This window comes from Myotis daubentonii, chromosome 17, assembly GCF_963259705.1.
Source record: "Myotis daubentonii chromosome 17, mMyoDau2.1, whole genome shotgun sequence".
NCBI lineage: Eukaryota > Metazoa > Chordata > Mammalia > Chiroptera > Vespertilionidae > Myotis > Myotis daubentonii.
This window is the reverse complement of record NC_081856.1, coordinates 51,604,941-51,621,018: the sequence shown is the minus strand read 5'-3', so window position 1 is coordinate 51,621,018 and position 16,078 is coordinate 51,604,941. Positions and strand designations below refer to the sequence as shown.

The following is a 16,078-nucleotide window of genomic DNA, read 5'->3' as shown; positions in this document are numbered from 1 at the left end:
CAGCTGTCCTGCCTCTCCGTCCTGCATGTCCCGCGGTGATGACTGGGCTCGGGTGGTGTTGCTCCTTGCGGGTGGCTCAGTGGCTCACGCCTTTGTCCTCGGGGCGCAGCCCAGCACAGGGCGGCCAGGAGGGCTGGGAGCGAAGGGCTGAGTGCACAGAGGGCGGCGGTACCGTAGCCGCGGCCTTCGATCCGGGAGACAGTGTTGAGTGCAGCCTCCCACCTTATGTTTCTAAGTTAATTCCAAATGTTTCCTAGGTGTACTCAGGCCAGTTAATACATCGGGTGGCGCAGGGGTGTAGACCGAGGCGAGGTTTGCCCAGAGTGAGCCCGGGGGCTGCACCGCGGGCCGTGGCCTCCAGCTGCCGCCTCCCTCCTTTCAGAGTCTGGTGTTGCCCTGAAGGTCACTTCCCTGGGAACACACAGCTCCCAGGGCCGGGTCTGTCACCGCCATCACGGCGTGCCGCTCGCACCCGCTGCCTCCGCCAGGAAGGCTTTAACGGCCGCGCTTTTTAAGTTGGCTTTGTCGGCCCGGGTTTTCATCTCCGGTACGGAGCGGAGGTTTTGAAAAAGAAATAAATGAGTTCTGAGAGTGCACCCTTTCCCACCGCCCATGTCCTCCCGCCAGCCTTCAAAGGCATCGAGAAATGAGGGGCCCTGATAAGCTCTGAGATAAATTGCTTTCAGGCGATCAGAGATTAAAAGGAAAAAAATCAAATGCCAAGGACTCAGGGGAGATCACCGCAAACTCCTTCAAAGCTCCCGAGAGCCTCCGTCAGCTCTGAGGACGTGGGCGTGACGGGTCTCCTCCGGGTGGGTGCGGGGCCCACGCATCCTTCAGATGTCAGGGTGACACTGTGTGAGCGCCTGTGTGCCAGGCGGGAGGCCGGGGTGACCTGGGAGGGTGGGGGCAGAGGAGGACCGTGACGGGAGCACACAGAAGCCTGGAGCCGTGCTGCTGTGTGGGCAGAAGTCCTGGGCGCTGGCTGGGCCTCGCGCTGGCTGCCCGCACCCCGGACACCTGGGCCTGGCGGGCAGGCTTGGTCCCCAGAGGTGTGAAATGCATCCACACCAGTTGGTTGTTCGGAGGGACTTGGTTATTTGTTTTATTTTTTTAAGTTTTATTTTTATTTTTGTTAATCCTCACCCGAGGATATTTTTCCATTGATTTTTTTTAGAGAGAGTGGAAGGGAGAGGGAGAAACAGAGAAAGGTCAACGTGACAGAGACACATCAATTGGTTGATTGGTTGCCTCCTGCACGCACACCAACCAGGGCCGCTGGGGAACCTGCAACCAAGGTATGTGCCCTTGACCGGAATCGAACCCGGGGCCCTTCGGTTCGCGGGCCGATGCTGTAGCCACTGAGCCAAACTGGCCAGGGCTGTTTTGTTTTTAAATACAAAGTACCCTTAAGTGTACTCTGGGGAGCACCAGCCTCCGGGGCCGTCCCGCGAGTCCACCAGGCAGTCTGGGCCCCGAGGGTCTGTGTTCTGAGGCTGAGCTGCGGGAACACAGCCACGGCCACCGCAGCAGCGCCGGTCACACTCATCCAGCACTCGCTGTGCCGAGCACTGTATGTGCCTTTTGGACACACTTTACTTTTTAGAGCAGTTTTAGGTTCAACACTGAGCAGAAGGTACAGATTCCCCGTGCGCCCCTCCCCCGCACGCCCCGCCCACCCTGGACCAGCCCCACTCGGTCGCGGCGTAGGGTTCCCTCACGCACCGTTGGGCTTGCGGTGCTCACGTTCTGTGGGGGTTTGCATCTGTGTTCATGGCGATGCTGGCCTGTCGTCTTCTCTGCTGGTGATGCCTTTGGTTTGTCATTAGGGTTAGCCGGTGAGGCGGCGCCGGGCCTGGTGAGGGCCTCCCTGCAGCCTGGGCAGGACTCGGCTCTGGGCGGGAGGAGCCCAGCTGGGCACCCGCACACTCGGCTCCGACACGGGTTCTTCCTGGGCGCCCTTGGCCTCAGTTTCTTAATCTGTAACATGAGCACAGCAATGCCGTCCATGGAGAGTCTCCTACGCTCTGTTCTCTGACCCCCGTGCACGCCGTGCCCTGAGCGCTGGGGACGCGATGTGCGCTGGCCTGTGTGGAGACGCGAGGCCGAGCCCCGCCTGCAGCCTGGCCACCTCTACAGGACTCCAGCTCTCCCTGAGCCCAGCCCTTCCTCTGACCCGGGGTGGCCTGGCTCCCCGGCCGCTGTGGGGCTGGCCAGCTGTGCGGGCAGATGTGGGGCAGGTGCAGGCTGCATGTGCGTCCCTGGGCAGGGGCACTGCGCGTCTAGCTTTCCTGGTGGTGGCGGCGTCGGCGGTGGGGGCGGCGACCTTTCCGCAGAGCCGGGTGGAACCAGACTGTCAATTGATTGTGCTCTCTTTCTGTTAAGGACAAAAGGAGTTATTCTTGTCCTGTGTGTGAGAAGTCTTTTTCAGAAGATCGGTTGATAAAGTCGCACATCAAGACGAACCACCCGGGTAAGGCTGTGCAGCTTGGAGGGGGAGATCGATATGAAAATGCTCACACTCGTTTTGGAACAGCGATACCCATCGCTGCACCACAGGGAGCAAAGAGGGAGGATGAGAGGCGTGAACTGGAGGGAGACCGTCCTCTCTGTCTAGAGCCGGGAGCTTATATCATTATTTGCCTCATTTATCCTCTTACCTCCCTGTGGTCACATGAGCCCCGACCCCTCTCCAACATGAACTTCGAATGCCTTGACGTGGGTCCCCTCGGGTGCCCCTGAGAAGATGCCACCCCAGAGCCAGGCCTGCCCAGCGTGGTGGCCTGTGAGGTGTGGGCTTCCTCCCAGCCCCAGGTGCCTCTGTGAGCTGGAGTGACCGTCACCTTTGGTCAGTTCCACGCCACTCAGATGCGGGAAGGTGAGGCCTGGGCCTTCATATCTGTCACTCTGTCCTCACCACCTGGGATTCATCTCCATTCTGTCCAATTAACTCCTGTTTACTTTTTACTTTTTAAAAATATGCTTTTATTTATTTTAGAGAGGAAAGTAGAGGGATAGAGAGAGAAACATTGATGAGAGAGAAACATCTATTGGCTGCCTCCTGCACGCCCCCTACTGGGGAGTGAGCCCTGATTGGGAACGGAACAGCGACCTCCTGGTTCACCGGTTGATGCTCAGTTGCCACTGACCCGCACCCACCAGGCAGTTCCTGTTCCTTTCTAGGTTCCTCTCGAAGCCCCTCTGGGGGAGGCTTGGTGGCCCAGGTGTGGGGCAGCCCCCCGCCCCCCGCCCTGCGTGCCCCCATCACATGCGCACACCCCTTGTGCTCTAGTCATCGGTACTGTCCCCGCGGCCCCTGGTCCTCCTCAGGGAGGGCTCCCAGGTACCCACAGCGGGGTCCTCAGGTGTCACACTTGGGTCCTGTGGAGCCCCCACGCTTCGTTATTCCCTGGAATATTCTTTGAAAGTATATCCCAGACAGCATGTCATTTCCCCACAAACAGCTTTCAGAGGCGTCTCTAATGAGGATCCTGTCAACATCACCGCCGGGCCAGCATTGAAACAAGCGGGGTCACACGCATCCCTCTCCCACCGCGTGTCAGGCCCCTCCCCGCTCCCGGTCGGCGTGTTTGACGCAAGACCCACGCCTTCTGCTTCAGGCGCATGTCACTGAAGGGTCGTGTCTCACAGGACCCCCCCCCGCCTGTTCCCCTATGACGTTTCGTTGGGGGAACCGGTCGCGTTCCTGGACAGTGTCACATGGTGCCTTTATCCGATGCCATGCAAGTGCATATTGGGATTTGAGGCCTGATTGGGTCCTGGGGTAACGGTTTAGGCAAAGCTCCTCTCGTGACCCCTGAGGCACGCCCCCGTCGGCCTCCTCTGTGCTGTAGGCCTGACCCGTGGGCTCAGGTGCCGCCGCGAGGGTCCGGCTGCTGCGATGACCGCCCGCCTTTCTTGCAGAGGTCTCCATGAGCACCATCTCCGAGGTGCTGGGCCGGAGGGTTCAGCTGAAGGGGCTGATCGGCAAGAGGGCCATGAAGTGCCCGTACTGCGACTTCTACTTCATGAAGAACGGCTCCGACCTGCAGCGGCACATTTGGGCTCACGAAGGTGAGTGTCCGCCGTGCAGCGTGGCGCCTGCACGCTTCCATTGGGAGGAGCCTGGAGGCAGCCACGTCTTCGGGTCTCCTGCCGTTAGAACTCCTTTCGCACACCGAGAAGCGTGCCCCTCCATCCCTTCGACCAGGGCCCAGTTACGTATTTAGTTGCAGTTGCGGGGGTGAGCGATGTGCAGATCTTCATAGTTCTCCTTAAAGACATCACAGGATGCCCTGCTCTAGGCAGCAAGGGTGCGCCCCAGCCGCAGCAGTGCCTCCGGCACCCACAAGGGTGCGCCTCAGCCGCAGCAGTACCTCCGGCGCCCACAAGGGTGCGCCCCAGCCGCAGCAGTACCTCCGGCGCCCACAAGGGTGCGCCCCAGCCTCAGCAGTACCTCCGGCGCCCACAAGGGTGCGCCCCAGCCGCAGCAGTCCCTCCGGCGCCCACAAGGGTGCGCCCCAGCCGCAGCAGTCCCTCCGGCGCCCACAAGGGTGCGCCCCAGCCGCAGCAGTCCCTCCGGCGCCCACTAGGGTGCGCCTCAGCCGCAGCAGTACCTCCGGCGCCCACAAGGGTGCGCCTCCGCCGCAGCAGTACCTCCGGTGCCCACAAGGGTGCGCCTCCGCCGCAGCAGTACCTCCGGTGCCCACAAGGGTGCGCCGTACTGGTGCTGCTGAGCAGTGCTGGTGGTCTGACCTCGGAGCCCTCTATTCCCACGAGGGGGAGGATCGGATGGTGGAAGAGTTGGGTGCATATGAAGCCCTAGAAGGAGGGATGGAGGCTGTGCGTTTGGGGTGCTGGCCCATGGAGGGAAGTGTGGGGAGTGGTCTCTGGGACTCTGGGAATTTGGAGGTCGGGGGGCTGTTAGAGAGCAGGTGCCAGCTTTGCGCTCGCCCCTGAGTAAGGGCGTGGCTCCCTGGGGACGAGGCTGGGTCCCTGCTGTGAGGTAGGGGCCGGAACACTGCAGGGGACAAGGCAGCTCCCGGGGGGATGGAGGACAGTCTTTCCCACAAGTGGGGTGAAAGTGACCTGGTTTTGGTGGAGAGACCAGCAGTGCAGTGAGAGGACGGGAGTGATGGGGTGGGAGCCGGACGAGGCAGGAGGAGCCGAGAGCAGAGCCTGGCGGGGACGCTTTATCGCGTGCGCTCGGCTCTGTCACGGGGCGTGCGGAGAAGGTGAGGATGCTGCTCGCTACGGTGTGTCTGCTGCACCCTGTGCTCAGGTCCCCGCCCCCCGCGCCCCCCATGTCACACTGGGTCCTGGCGGCCTGTTTGCTCGTCTGCATTCCCCCTGGACACTGCGGCCTGGGTCTCCCAACTTCAAACCACGCCTCAGTGACAACATGAGGCAGGGTCTGTCCGTGTTTGTTGAATGGAGGGCAGCTGGATGCCAAGATGCCCACGCCCAGTCATCGCCCCCCTCCAACCAGCTGTGGAGCTCTGCTGGTTTTAGGAATAAAATGTGCTTTCACTTCTGACTCCATTGGGCAGTGGTTCTCAACCTTCCTAACGCCGCGACCCTTTAGTACAGCTCCTCATGTTGTGGTGACCCCCAATTTCATTGTTACAAATTGAACATAATTAAAGCATAGTGATGAATCACAAAAACAATATGTAATTATATACGTGTTTTCCGATGGTCTTAGGCGACCCCTGTGAAAGGGTCGTTCGACTCCCAAAGGGGTCGCGACCCACAGGTTGACAACTGCTGCCATTGGATTTTCTTGGTGTTTTTTTTTTTTTTTTTTTTTTTTTAGTATTATTTATTGATTTCAGAGAGGAAGGGGGATGGAGAGAGAGAGAGAAACATCAATGATGAGAGAGAATCATTGATCAGCTGCCTCCTGCACACTCCCCACAGGGGGATTGAGCCTGCAACCCGGGCATGTGCCCTGACCGGGAATCCAACCGTGACCTCCAGGTTCACAGGTCGATGCTCAACCCCTGAGCCACGCCGGCCGGGCCCCATTGGTTTTCACCAAGGCCCTTGGTGGTTTAATGTTGTTCAGTTTAAGGCATTGGAGGTGGGTTTGAAGAGCACCTGGTGGAGGAGCTGCTCAGGGCTGTGGGAGAGGTGTGTGGACAGCGCCCTGCCGTGGCCTGAGCAGCCAGCGGGCTGAGAGCTGCAGGGCTCGGGCACAGAGGCCGGGACGCGGGCATATGCTTGAGGAGGAGGGGGGAGGTGCCAAGGGGAGGCCTGGGGGCTCAGGAGGGGAGCAGTTGGGAAGAGCGGGCGTGGAAAGTGTGCCACGTGTTTAGGGCAAGCCCTGCGCTTTGTTCAGGGTGGGGTGGGCACACACACCCGGAGACGTACCCGTGTGGGCATGGATGTACTGTCTCCCCGGCAGGCGTGAAGCCCTTCAAGTGCTCTCTGTGTGAGTACGCGACGCGCAGCAAGAGCAACCTCAAGGCGCACATGAACCGCCACAGCACGGAGAAGACCCACCTCTGCGACATGTGCGGCAAGAAGTTCAAGTCCAAGGGGACGCTGAAAAGCCACAAGCTCCTCCACACTGCGGACGGTGAGTACGGGCCTCCCCCCCGTGTGGCGTGAGGCGTGAGGCTGGCACCCCGAGTCCAGCAGCAGCTGTGGGTGTCGGGGCAGGTGAGGGCACGTCTTGTGGAATTTATGTCCTGAGAGGCAGCAGCCGCAGCCCCATGTCAGTCAGGACTTGTGTGTGTGCGTGTGTGTGTGCGTGTGTGTGTATGTGTGTATGCCACGTGTGTGCGTGCGTGTGGACAGTGTGGGAGAGCGTGGAAGGGATCAGGGAATGGGCATCCCCGGAGGCCTCGGCCTTTGGCTCTGCAGCTGCAACCCTCGCAGCCCTCCATCCCCCGAGCCTGTGACGCTGGGGGCGCCCCTGATCACCCGCCTGGTGTTCCCACTGGGGGCGCTTTTCATCCAACCCCGCCCGGGCTTTCACGTTCAGTCCGCAACGTGGCCTGAAGCACGGACTGTCGGGCAGATTTGACCTTAGTAAAGTGTGAAGTGGGTTTCTAATTTCATTCGTTCGTTAAGAGCCACGGACTGAGTTCTGACTACGCCGGCCTGAAGGTAGGTTCTGGGGCACAGGGTCGATGAGGAGTGGTGCCTGCCTTCAGGGAGGTGAGTGCCAGTGGGAGGAGAGCATGCGCCGTGGACAGGGCGGGAGCAGTGATGGGAGGAGAGCGTGTGCCGTGGACAGGGCAGGCGCAGTGATGGGAGGAGAGCATGGGCCGTGGACAGGGAGGGCCCAGTGATGGGAGGAGAGCGTGGGCCGTGGACAGGGCGGGCGCAGTGATGGGAGGAGAGCGTGGGCCGTGGACAGGGCGGGCACAGTGATGGGAGGAGGGCGTGCGCCGTGGACAGGGCGGGCGCAGTGATGGGAGGAGAGCGTGCGCCGTGGACAGGAAGGGCGCAGTGATGGGAGGAGAGCGTGCGCCGTGGACAGGGCGGGCGCAGTGATGGGAGGAGAGCATGGGCCGTGGACAGGGCGGGCGCAGTGATGGGAGGAGAGCGTGGGCCGTGGACAGGGCGGGCGCAGTGATGGGAGGAGAGCGTGCCCAGTGGACAGGGCGGGCCCAGTGATGGGAGGAGAGCATGGGTTGTGGACAGAGCGGGCGCAGTGATGGGAGGAGAGCGTGGGCCGTGGACAGGGCGGGCGCAGTGATGGGAGGTGAGGGCACGCTGGGAGGAGGGGTGAGTCCTGGTGGGCGGGAGGGCGGGGGGGCCTCGGTCACAGTGGCCGGGAATGTCATCCTGAGGCCTGGGTAGAGCAAGGAAGGCGGATTGTAGGAAGACAGGCAACTGATCCTAAAAGGCCTTTAATATTTTTTGTTTTACTTTACATTCCGTGAGGGCCTTGTGAATACTCTGTCACAAGACTCACAAGCTATGTTTGTAAATATATTGTTACTTACCATAATCACACGTAAGAGTAGGAGTTTATGATAAACATCCAAGTGATTGCAATAAAGATCTTTCATTCCAGAACTAGAGGTGAGGTAGCCATGGTCCGACCTTTAAGGATGTTCTGGGGACCCCTCCCCACCGTGGGAGCTTTCGTGGGATCCTGGGCCGGAGCTGGGTTGGGCTTCAGGGAGTCAGTGGGAAAGACTGAATGCTTAGCTGGGATTTGTCAGATTAAGGACCAGGGCTTGCCTGAGGCGGCGGAAAGCCGGAGCCAGAGCTGTTCCCACGTGAGCAGAGGCTGGGGAAAAACCCACAATCAAAACAATAAAAATACAGTGATAGCGAAGCAGCCGTGTCCTGAGTAACGGGGCAGTAGTCACGCGACTGCTATGAGGTCCACACCTGCGGGAACAGTAAGCCTTACTGACCACCTCATTCTCTCTGGTGCGCTGCGGGGGGGGGGGGGGGGGGGGGGGCTGAGCTTGACCTCGCGGCCCCTCTGAGCCTCCTGCTCCGAGTCTGGGAGGCGGTGCAGGGACAGAGGCCGGTGTGCTCTCCCTGGCCGGGCTTGGAGCTGGTCGCTTTCCCCCGGAAGTCTGCACCTTCTGCCCGGTGTTACTGGAGACCTTGTTCCCGCCTTCAGGCCTCTGCCCCGGGGGCCCTTTCCCGGGACACCTTCCCTAGAGACTGTGTTACAGACCCCCCCCCCCCCCCCCCCGAAACCAGCTAGGTTCTTAGCGTCCCTCCTTGGCTTGCCTTTCCCTCCCGGGCTGCCCTTTCCTTCTCACCACTTCTGTCTCCGCCGCTGGGCCCTCCGCCAGTCACTCCTGCTCTCCTCCACGCTCCTGCTGTTCCCCTCCGCCTCCTGCTCTTTCTCTTCCTTGCGTTTTTCTGCACCTCCCGCTGGACTGGGAGCTCCGCGAGCAGGGGTTTTGGACTTTTACTGTATTTGTTTTGTATCCCCGGCGCCTGGAACTGTGTCTTAGGTGTAGGAGGCTTTTCTTGATTGATTTTTGTTGATTAAACGAGTGGAAAGAAGCAGCAACAACGTAAAGTATGATGCGCAGAGGGGCTGGGACACCGCAGCCTGGAAACCTGGCAGTGATCCCCGTCCCGTCTCCCAGTTCCATGAAATCGATGCTTGTGGATCCGATGTTTTAAAATACGGTAGCTGTTCAGTGGATCGTCGCGGCATCTTTTAATGCAGCGGAAAGGAATGCAGCAGTCACCCCGCCCTTCAGCTGCGAGGGAGTCTAGTTTTCCAGTTATCGGTGCCCTAACGTGCCCTGTCCCTGTTCGTTCCCGTTTCCCCGAGGACTCATCGCCGGGCCTCGTGAGGGCTGGGTCATCTGGGGGAGGCTTCCCTTGAACAGGTGTGCCTGTCAGCAGGCACAGAGAGACATCGGTCTGTGAAGGGCCCGACGAAGCCCTTTGTACGGACGCCGACCGTGCAAGAATTCACCGCAGCCCTAACCAATTTGGCTCCGTGGATAGAACGTCGGCCTGCGGACGGAAGGGTCCCAGGTTCGATTCCAGTCAAGGGCATGTACCTTGGTTGCTGGCACATCCCCAGTAGGGGGTGTGCAGGAGGCAGCTGATCGAAGTTTCTCTCTCATCGATGTTTCTAACTCTCTACCCTCTCCCTTCCTGTCTGTAAAAAATCAATAAAATATATTAAAAAAAAATTCACTGCAAAAAAGCCGGGCTATGCCACGCCCCCTCTGACTTCAGAGAGAGCGTAGACGGGGTGTGCGCTCGAGTTTGTACGTGGTTCTGCTCACCTGTGGGGGGGGGGCGGTGAATGCTACACACAGTGCCTTTATGGTAAGAGTCTCTGGTCATGAATTAAAAGCCCTTTGAAGCTCAGCCAGTGCCTTTGGAGCCGCCTCCAGTCCAGCCGCCCTCCCATGCGGAGTTCAGGGGGATTCTGGTAGGACTGGCAAAGAGGCATTATCCGGCGTCCAGCACCCTGACCTGTGGCGGCCTGGCCGCCTTGTGTCTGCGCCCCTCCCTGCCGGCTCCCCTGAGACCCTGAACTCCCGCTGACGGGCGTCCTCCGGTGCCCGGGGCTCGGGCCTGGCGCTGCCTGCACACGCAGGAGGGGAGCCTGGCGCCTCTCACCTGCCCTCCCTTCTTCCCAGGGAAGCAGTTCAAGTGCACGGTGTGTGACTACACGGCGGCCCAGAAGCCCCAGCTGCTGCGGCACATGGAGCAGCACGCCTCCTTCAAGGTAAGGCGCCGGGAGCGCGGGTGGCCCGGCTGCGACGCATGGCCTTTCCGCAGGGAGGGGCGCCCTTGGCCTTGGGGCTCCAGGGCTCACAGAGGAAGGAGCTGGGCCTGGGACTCCGTTCAGGAGGGTGGCATCCTCTGTCCTTGGCACACGGAGGCCATGAGGCGTGTGCAGGAGGGGGCGCACGGGGAGGAGGGGGCACGCCGGGAGGAGGGGGCACACGGGGAGGAGGGGGCACACGGGGAGGACGCATGCTTTTGCCCTCAGACACGAGGGACTTGGAGGAGGGAATGGGGCGTTGGGGACAAGCAAGTGCGCCCTCAGATCCTGGATTCCTTAGTGAACCCCTGACCCGACAGGTGTGAGGATGCCCACCCGCCTGCTGCAGAGCTGGGGATGGTGCCCGGGAGTGCCCACCCCAGTGCCCAGCACACGCAGGGGCCGGGAGAGGGCGGCCGCCCTGTCCTTCCGTCCCTGACCTTCCGTCCCTCTAGTGGGCGCTCCTTTAATGCAGATGCTAGTATTCACGTGGCCCTTGCTTCTGGTTCGCTTGTTGACAACCACTCCACTCCAGCGAATTTGCCTCATAAAGAATTGGGCCCGGCGCCTGGCAGCTTGACCCTCAGCATGGCTGCTGCTGCTGCTGGTGCTGGTGGTGTATAGATGTGGGCATGGGAAGTGACTTCTGAGGTGTTTGCTGGGACTGTGCCCGCTGGGCGTGAGAGGGGCCTGTCGGAGAACCCCAGAGCCCCCCTGGCCCCTCCCCATCCTGGGCAGGGCCTCTAGTTCCGCTAGCCCAGGTCGTGGCTCAGATGGCGGGACTGACAGCGCGGAATGAGTGGGTTCCCACCCTCCGCCCTCCCCCTAGCTGGTAGCACTCTCCCACTCCTCAGCTGCCCCCGTCTCAGTTCCCATCACCGCTGTAAACAATCACCCAACTCACCCCCCGCCCGTGGGATCGCTGACCATGCCTACCACGCGCCTGCACAGGGCGGGTGCCCAGGACATGCTCGCGTGCCCCCCTCCCGCCCGCACCAAGGCAGCAGGCGGATCCCGTCACCAGGAGCTCGGCCTGCCTGCTGGGAGGTCTCCACGCAGCCTGGTTCACGGGCAGGGCCGGGAGGCGGGTGATGCGGGCCCTCGGGCTGTGTCACTGGGGGAAGGAACCGCGGGCAGCTTTGCGTGAGCCCTTCCTGTTCTGACTGCATGCGTCCTGGCCCTGTGGTCGCTCTGTCTTGCCTGCAGCCCTGCCCCCTGCTACCTGTGCGGCCTCTAACCTCCCTGCAATGCGGGGACACGGCAGTGCCTCCTGCCACTCTACAGAGGCACACAGTCAGTGCTCACCAAAGGGCAGGCACGTGCATCGCAGATGCCAGCTCTGTCCACACTCCACCCTGTGTCTTCCTTTCTCTGCTCGCTGGAAGGTGGTCCTGTCTGGGCAGTGCCGTCCTCCTTAGGGGCCTTAGTGAGATGCGGTGCCTGTGACGTGCCTGTGTGCTCCACGGTGGGACCAGCCCCCTCCCCTGTCTGGTACATCCCTGGGAGACGTGCCTGGCCACACGGATGTGTCGCTCACCACAGAGCCTCTGCCAGGCCCATTGCCGCAGGGAGCTCTTCATGAACTCGCCTCTGCTCCCAGAGTGTCTCCTGCCCGGTGCTCCCAGCGTTGCGGGCCTGCCCTGCTCTCAGAGCCCGCTCCCCGGACAAGGGCCAGCGCTGGGCAGCATGCACTTGGTCTGTGGTCCATGAGGCTCCAGGTGCACCGGGAGGTTGTGAGTTCTGGAAAGCAGGTCAGAAATGTGGAGTGTGGCTGTGCAAGTCTGCAAAAAAAACAACAACGAAAGAATCAGTCTGAAACCGGCCGTTTTCTGACTCTGTCCGTTGTGGAAACTGCTCAGGGAGACCTACTGCCGACCTTGCTTCTTACCGGGGCCTTCGCTCCGAGACAGGCCTGGCCCGTTAGACAAATGTTCTGCCCCTCCCTCTGCCCGCGGGCCCGGCCCGGCCTGGCCCCTCTCCTGGGGCCGGAACCTCGTGGGGGAGGCGAGCTCGTTCTCGCGAAAGGGAAACCAGCCAGCCCGTCGTCCGGAAGACACTGTGACATGCTTTCTGTTCGGTGTGTTTGACACCCGCCTGTCCGCAGTGAGCCATGCATTGCGTTGTCAGGTTAGAATGTGCTCAACTAAGTGTTTTCACCAACGACTGAGAAGGGACGCGCTCAGGAGCAGGTGGTGGTGCTGGGTCCTGTCCTGGTCTCCCCCCAGAAGGGCCTCTCCCAGCCGCGCAGAGGGGCGCGCGGGCCCGTCTCCGCTCCCCTCGCTGCTGTGAGCACACGAGCCCGCAGTCGCGTGTCTAGTTATCAAACTCAAGCGAAACCCCTGAGCCAAATGCCCGCGGAGGTCGAGCTCAGCAGCTGGAGCGTGTCCCCGGGTCAGGGTGTCGCTGAGCCGCGGGCAGGGGGCGTGGGCAGGAGAGGGCTGGCGTTCGGTCTGCTTTTCGGTTCCCAGCTGAGCGGGAGGCGAGGGGTCTGAGGTCACAGTTCCCCTTCCTCCCTGCAGCTCGTGTAGTTCGAGGAGAAAGGGGCATGCGGGGTGGGCGGTTTATTAAATTGTCAGAACTGAGCTGCCGCTGAAGACCTCATACCGCCTCCTGCTTCCTCGGGGGTGAGATGTTTTAAAGCACTTCTGGAAAAAAAAAAAAGGAAATTGGATCGACTTACGTTAAATTAAAACCCTGTCTGTCTCATAACTCGCGCTGTCGTCTCTGGAAATATTGCATTTTTGCCAGCACAAGCGATGACAAAAAATCAATGGTCGGAGGATGCGGAAGAGTCCTCTCAGCTCCGGCGCGAGGAGCAATTAGCGCGATCAGTTTACTGCTGTTTGTGGTGATGAGGGAATGGCCTCCCTGCAGCCACTTTCGAACCCGTGGTCCCCACGGTTTCACAGCATTCACTCCCCTCAGTTTCATTCGTCTCTGGTCTTATTTTACAGCAGAGGCTCTGTGCTTGGTGAAGGCCGTGAAGTCCTGGCCTGGGCCCGGCTGGGGTGGCTCAGCGGTCGAGCTCCCCATCCTTCGGGCTCCATCTGGGCTGGGCTCACCTTCCCCTAACCGTCCTCCTTGTCCCCACAGCCTTTCCGCTGCGCCCACTGCCATTACTCCTGCAACATCTCGGGCTCCCTGAAGAGGCACTACAACAGGAAGCACCCCAACGAGGAGTACGCCAACGTGGGCGCCGGGGAGCTGGCCGCAGACGCGCTCGTCCGGCAAGGTAGGCGCGTGCTGGCCCGGGGCCCGCGCAGTCCCCGCCCGGCGCGTTTCTGCGGAGCCGCAACCTCTGGCCACTTAGTCCTGGTCCCTGAGCGTGCTGTTAGTGCTTCATCGTCGCCATGTCACCCTCCTCCTCCTCGTCACTATTCACCAGTGTTAGAGCGACCTCAATGGAAATGGGAAGTGAAGCCGGCATAATGTACCCACAGATCCCCTCTGCCCCCAGCTCGTTCGTCCGCACTGCCTTCTGCTCTGGGTCCCAGCACGCAGTTTGCATATGCGGAGGTCACGGCTTCCGCCTGCCATTTTACACTGGCTGGCACGGACGTGCCGCGGCCTTCTGGTCCCTCGTTGTCATTTCTAAGGCTCTCCGTGACACAGCCCCGGGCACCGGCCTCTCTTGTGTATCCACGCTCCTGCTCCTGCCGCTCAACGTCGTGGGGTTCCCAGGCTTTTCTTGTATTGCAATGACAGAGACTGCTGTGGCAAGCATGTTATAGGGGGCTTCTTTAGGTTACCCCAGAATATTTACCGAGTCCTCAGATGGCTTATCCTGAAAAGGGAAAACCGTCCAGAGCGTTCATACTACAGAGGATGGATGGATGGGGCCTCTCCCGTCATTGAGAAGTTTGGAGTTTCTTTGGCTGCTTTTTTCAATAATTAGTCACGTATTCCCACTGGGGAGGGTTTAGCGCACACGCTGTTGCTGTACAGAGAAATGCCGTTGTGCTTATGTCTGCGCTTTGTGAATTCAGCTGAAAGCGGGTGCAGCCTGCGGTATTCCAGCTGCTGCTCTTTCCCGGAAGTCAGAAGCCCAGGAGGGGTCTCCTGGGGAAAGTCAGCTTTGCCAGCGAGTCTGTACGCAGCGGCTCTGGTGGGAATCCATTTCCTGGCCTCTGCCAGCTTCTAGGGGCTCCCGCACTCCTTGGCTCAGCCCCTCCCTTCACCTTCAGAGCCCACGATGGCCAGCAGCCTCATGTCCCAGTGCTGGGGCCTCCCCTCCTCCTCCCTTCTTGGAGGGGCCCTGGGGGCTACACTGGAGTCCTCGCCCCTCTCCAGATCCTTAACCGCATCCCCTCTCTGAAGCCCTTGCCACAGAGGGTGCATTCCCGCTGCAGGCATAAGGATGCCAGTTCCTGTCTGTGGGACTCGAGCCTCAGCGTTTTCACCTGAGAGAAAACCCCCCTCCCCGGAGGTTCAGGCGGTGGCTCTGGGCCAAGTGAGCCAGCGCGTTCCGGCCTCCACTCCCCAGCCCGGCGTGCAGGCCGTCCCGGGAGATAGATTATTGAAAATGAAATTGAATTTCCAATCATATCAGCCACCACAAAGGAGCACGCGGACTTCAATGCCTGAAACTCCTCCAGAAGATATACGCTCCCCAAAGAGCAAAGGATGCCACGCTCGATTTTGAAAATTGCTCCTGAAATTCTGTTCTTCTGCCTGGTCATCGGGCCTGATGGGGAGGTGGCGGTGTGGGGTGTGCCGTTCTCAGGGTGGGCGCTGCACATCGGCCCTGCAGGGAGGGCCACCCGGTTGCCCCCTCACCTTACTGTGCCTGGCCTGTAATGTCGTGAAGTGAGGGAGGAATTAATTTCTCAGCTCTGATGTCAGCTCCTGGCAGAGTTACACCCTTGGTCTAGATTACAGACTTCCACTGGTCCTTTAATTAACATCGCTGTGGCCAAGGTGGAAGTTTTAATTAATGTGGGGACATTATTATATTAATTTTAATTTAAACATAATGTAAGGATGTTTTCCTCCCTCAATGAGTTTTCTGTAAGGAATCTTTTTTGTTGCTGTCAGTCCTCACCTGAGGATATTTTTCCCATTGGTTTTTAAAGAGAGTGGAGGCGGGGGAGAGAGAGAGAGAGAGAGAGAGAGAGAGAGAGAGAGAGAGAGAGAGAGGTGTGGGAGAGACACATTGAGTGGTTGCCTCCCACATGTGCCCAACCAAGGGCCAGGGATGGAACCTGCAGCCCTGGCACGTGCCCTTGATCAGGAGTGGAACTGTGACCCCTCAGTCCAGGGCCGAGCTTCTGAGCGGCCAGAGCAGGAATCGTTCATTTCACGGGAACGCCTGAGTGTAGCCTTGGGTGGTTTGCTTTTGTTCGTTGCCTCGTTCTTGTCTTTATAGAACCAGCATCAGTTTCATCAAGAAGAGGAAAAGGTGACGAGTCTCACACCTCGGGGAGTTTTAAAAAGCGATCATAGGAAAATAGGATTTTAATAGATGGTTAATAGACGATAACAAAGCTTCTTATCCTCTGGCCATGAAAAAGCAGCTCGTTAGGTTTCGCCTAAAAAGAGGAGAGCGCGGACCGTCAGGAAATAGCGTCTCTCGGAGCTGCCTCTCCTGGGGTGCGCTCGGGTGGAGGAGTTGGCGTCTGTGGCTCTCGCTCTGCCGACCCCGCCCTCGCTCTGCCGGACCCGCCCTCGGTATAAAGTCACCTCGGTCACTCACAGTGTCTCAGGCAATGAGCACGTGGTGTTGTTTGGGGAATAGCGACGAGAAAAAGAATCTGTGCAGACACAACCCTCATAGGTCTGACTGCCTAGCACATCAACAACAATGTATCTTTAAAAACAAATATATTTTCCACCCGTGGCTGGTTGAATCGAGGCTGTGGA

At 59.9% G+C, this 16,078-nt stretch overlaps 2 protein-coding genes across 2 annotated transcripts in view; one reads left to right on the top strand and one right to left on the bottom strand.

The window, feature by feature from the left end:
• CCN4 (cellular communication network factor 4) overlaps positions 1-16,078 on the bottom strand; it is a 967,918-nt gene that overhangs the window by 536,604 nt on the left and 415,236 nt on the right. The window lies entirely within an intron of this gene.
• Positions 1-16,078, top strand: part of ZFAT (zinc finger and AT-hook domain containing) — a 58,856-nt gene that overhangs the window by 35,777 nt on the left and 7,001 nt on the right. The window contains exons 8-12 of the mRNA XM_059672351.1: positions 2,386-2,473; positions 3,925-4,074; positions 6,407-6,580; positions 10,092-10,180; positions 13,313-13,451. Of these exons, the coding sequence (XP_059528334.1) occupies positions 2,386-2,473; positions 3,925-4,074; positions 6,407-6,580; positions 10,092-10,180; positions 13,313-13,451 (640 nt within the window). The remainder of the gene's footprint in view (positions 1-2,385; positions 2,474-3,924; positions 4,075-6,406; positions 6,581-10,091; positions 10,181-13,312; positions 13,452-16,078) is intronic.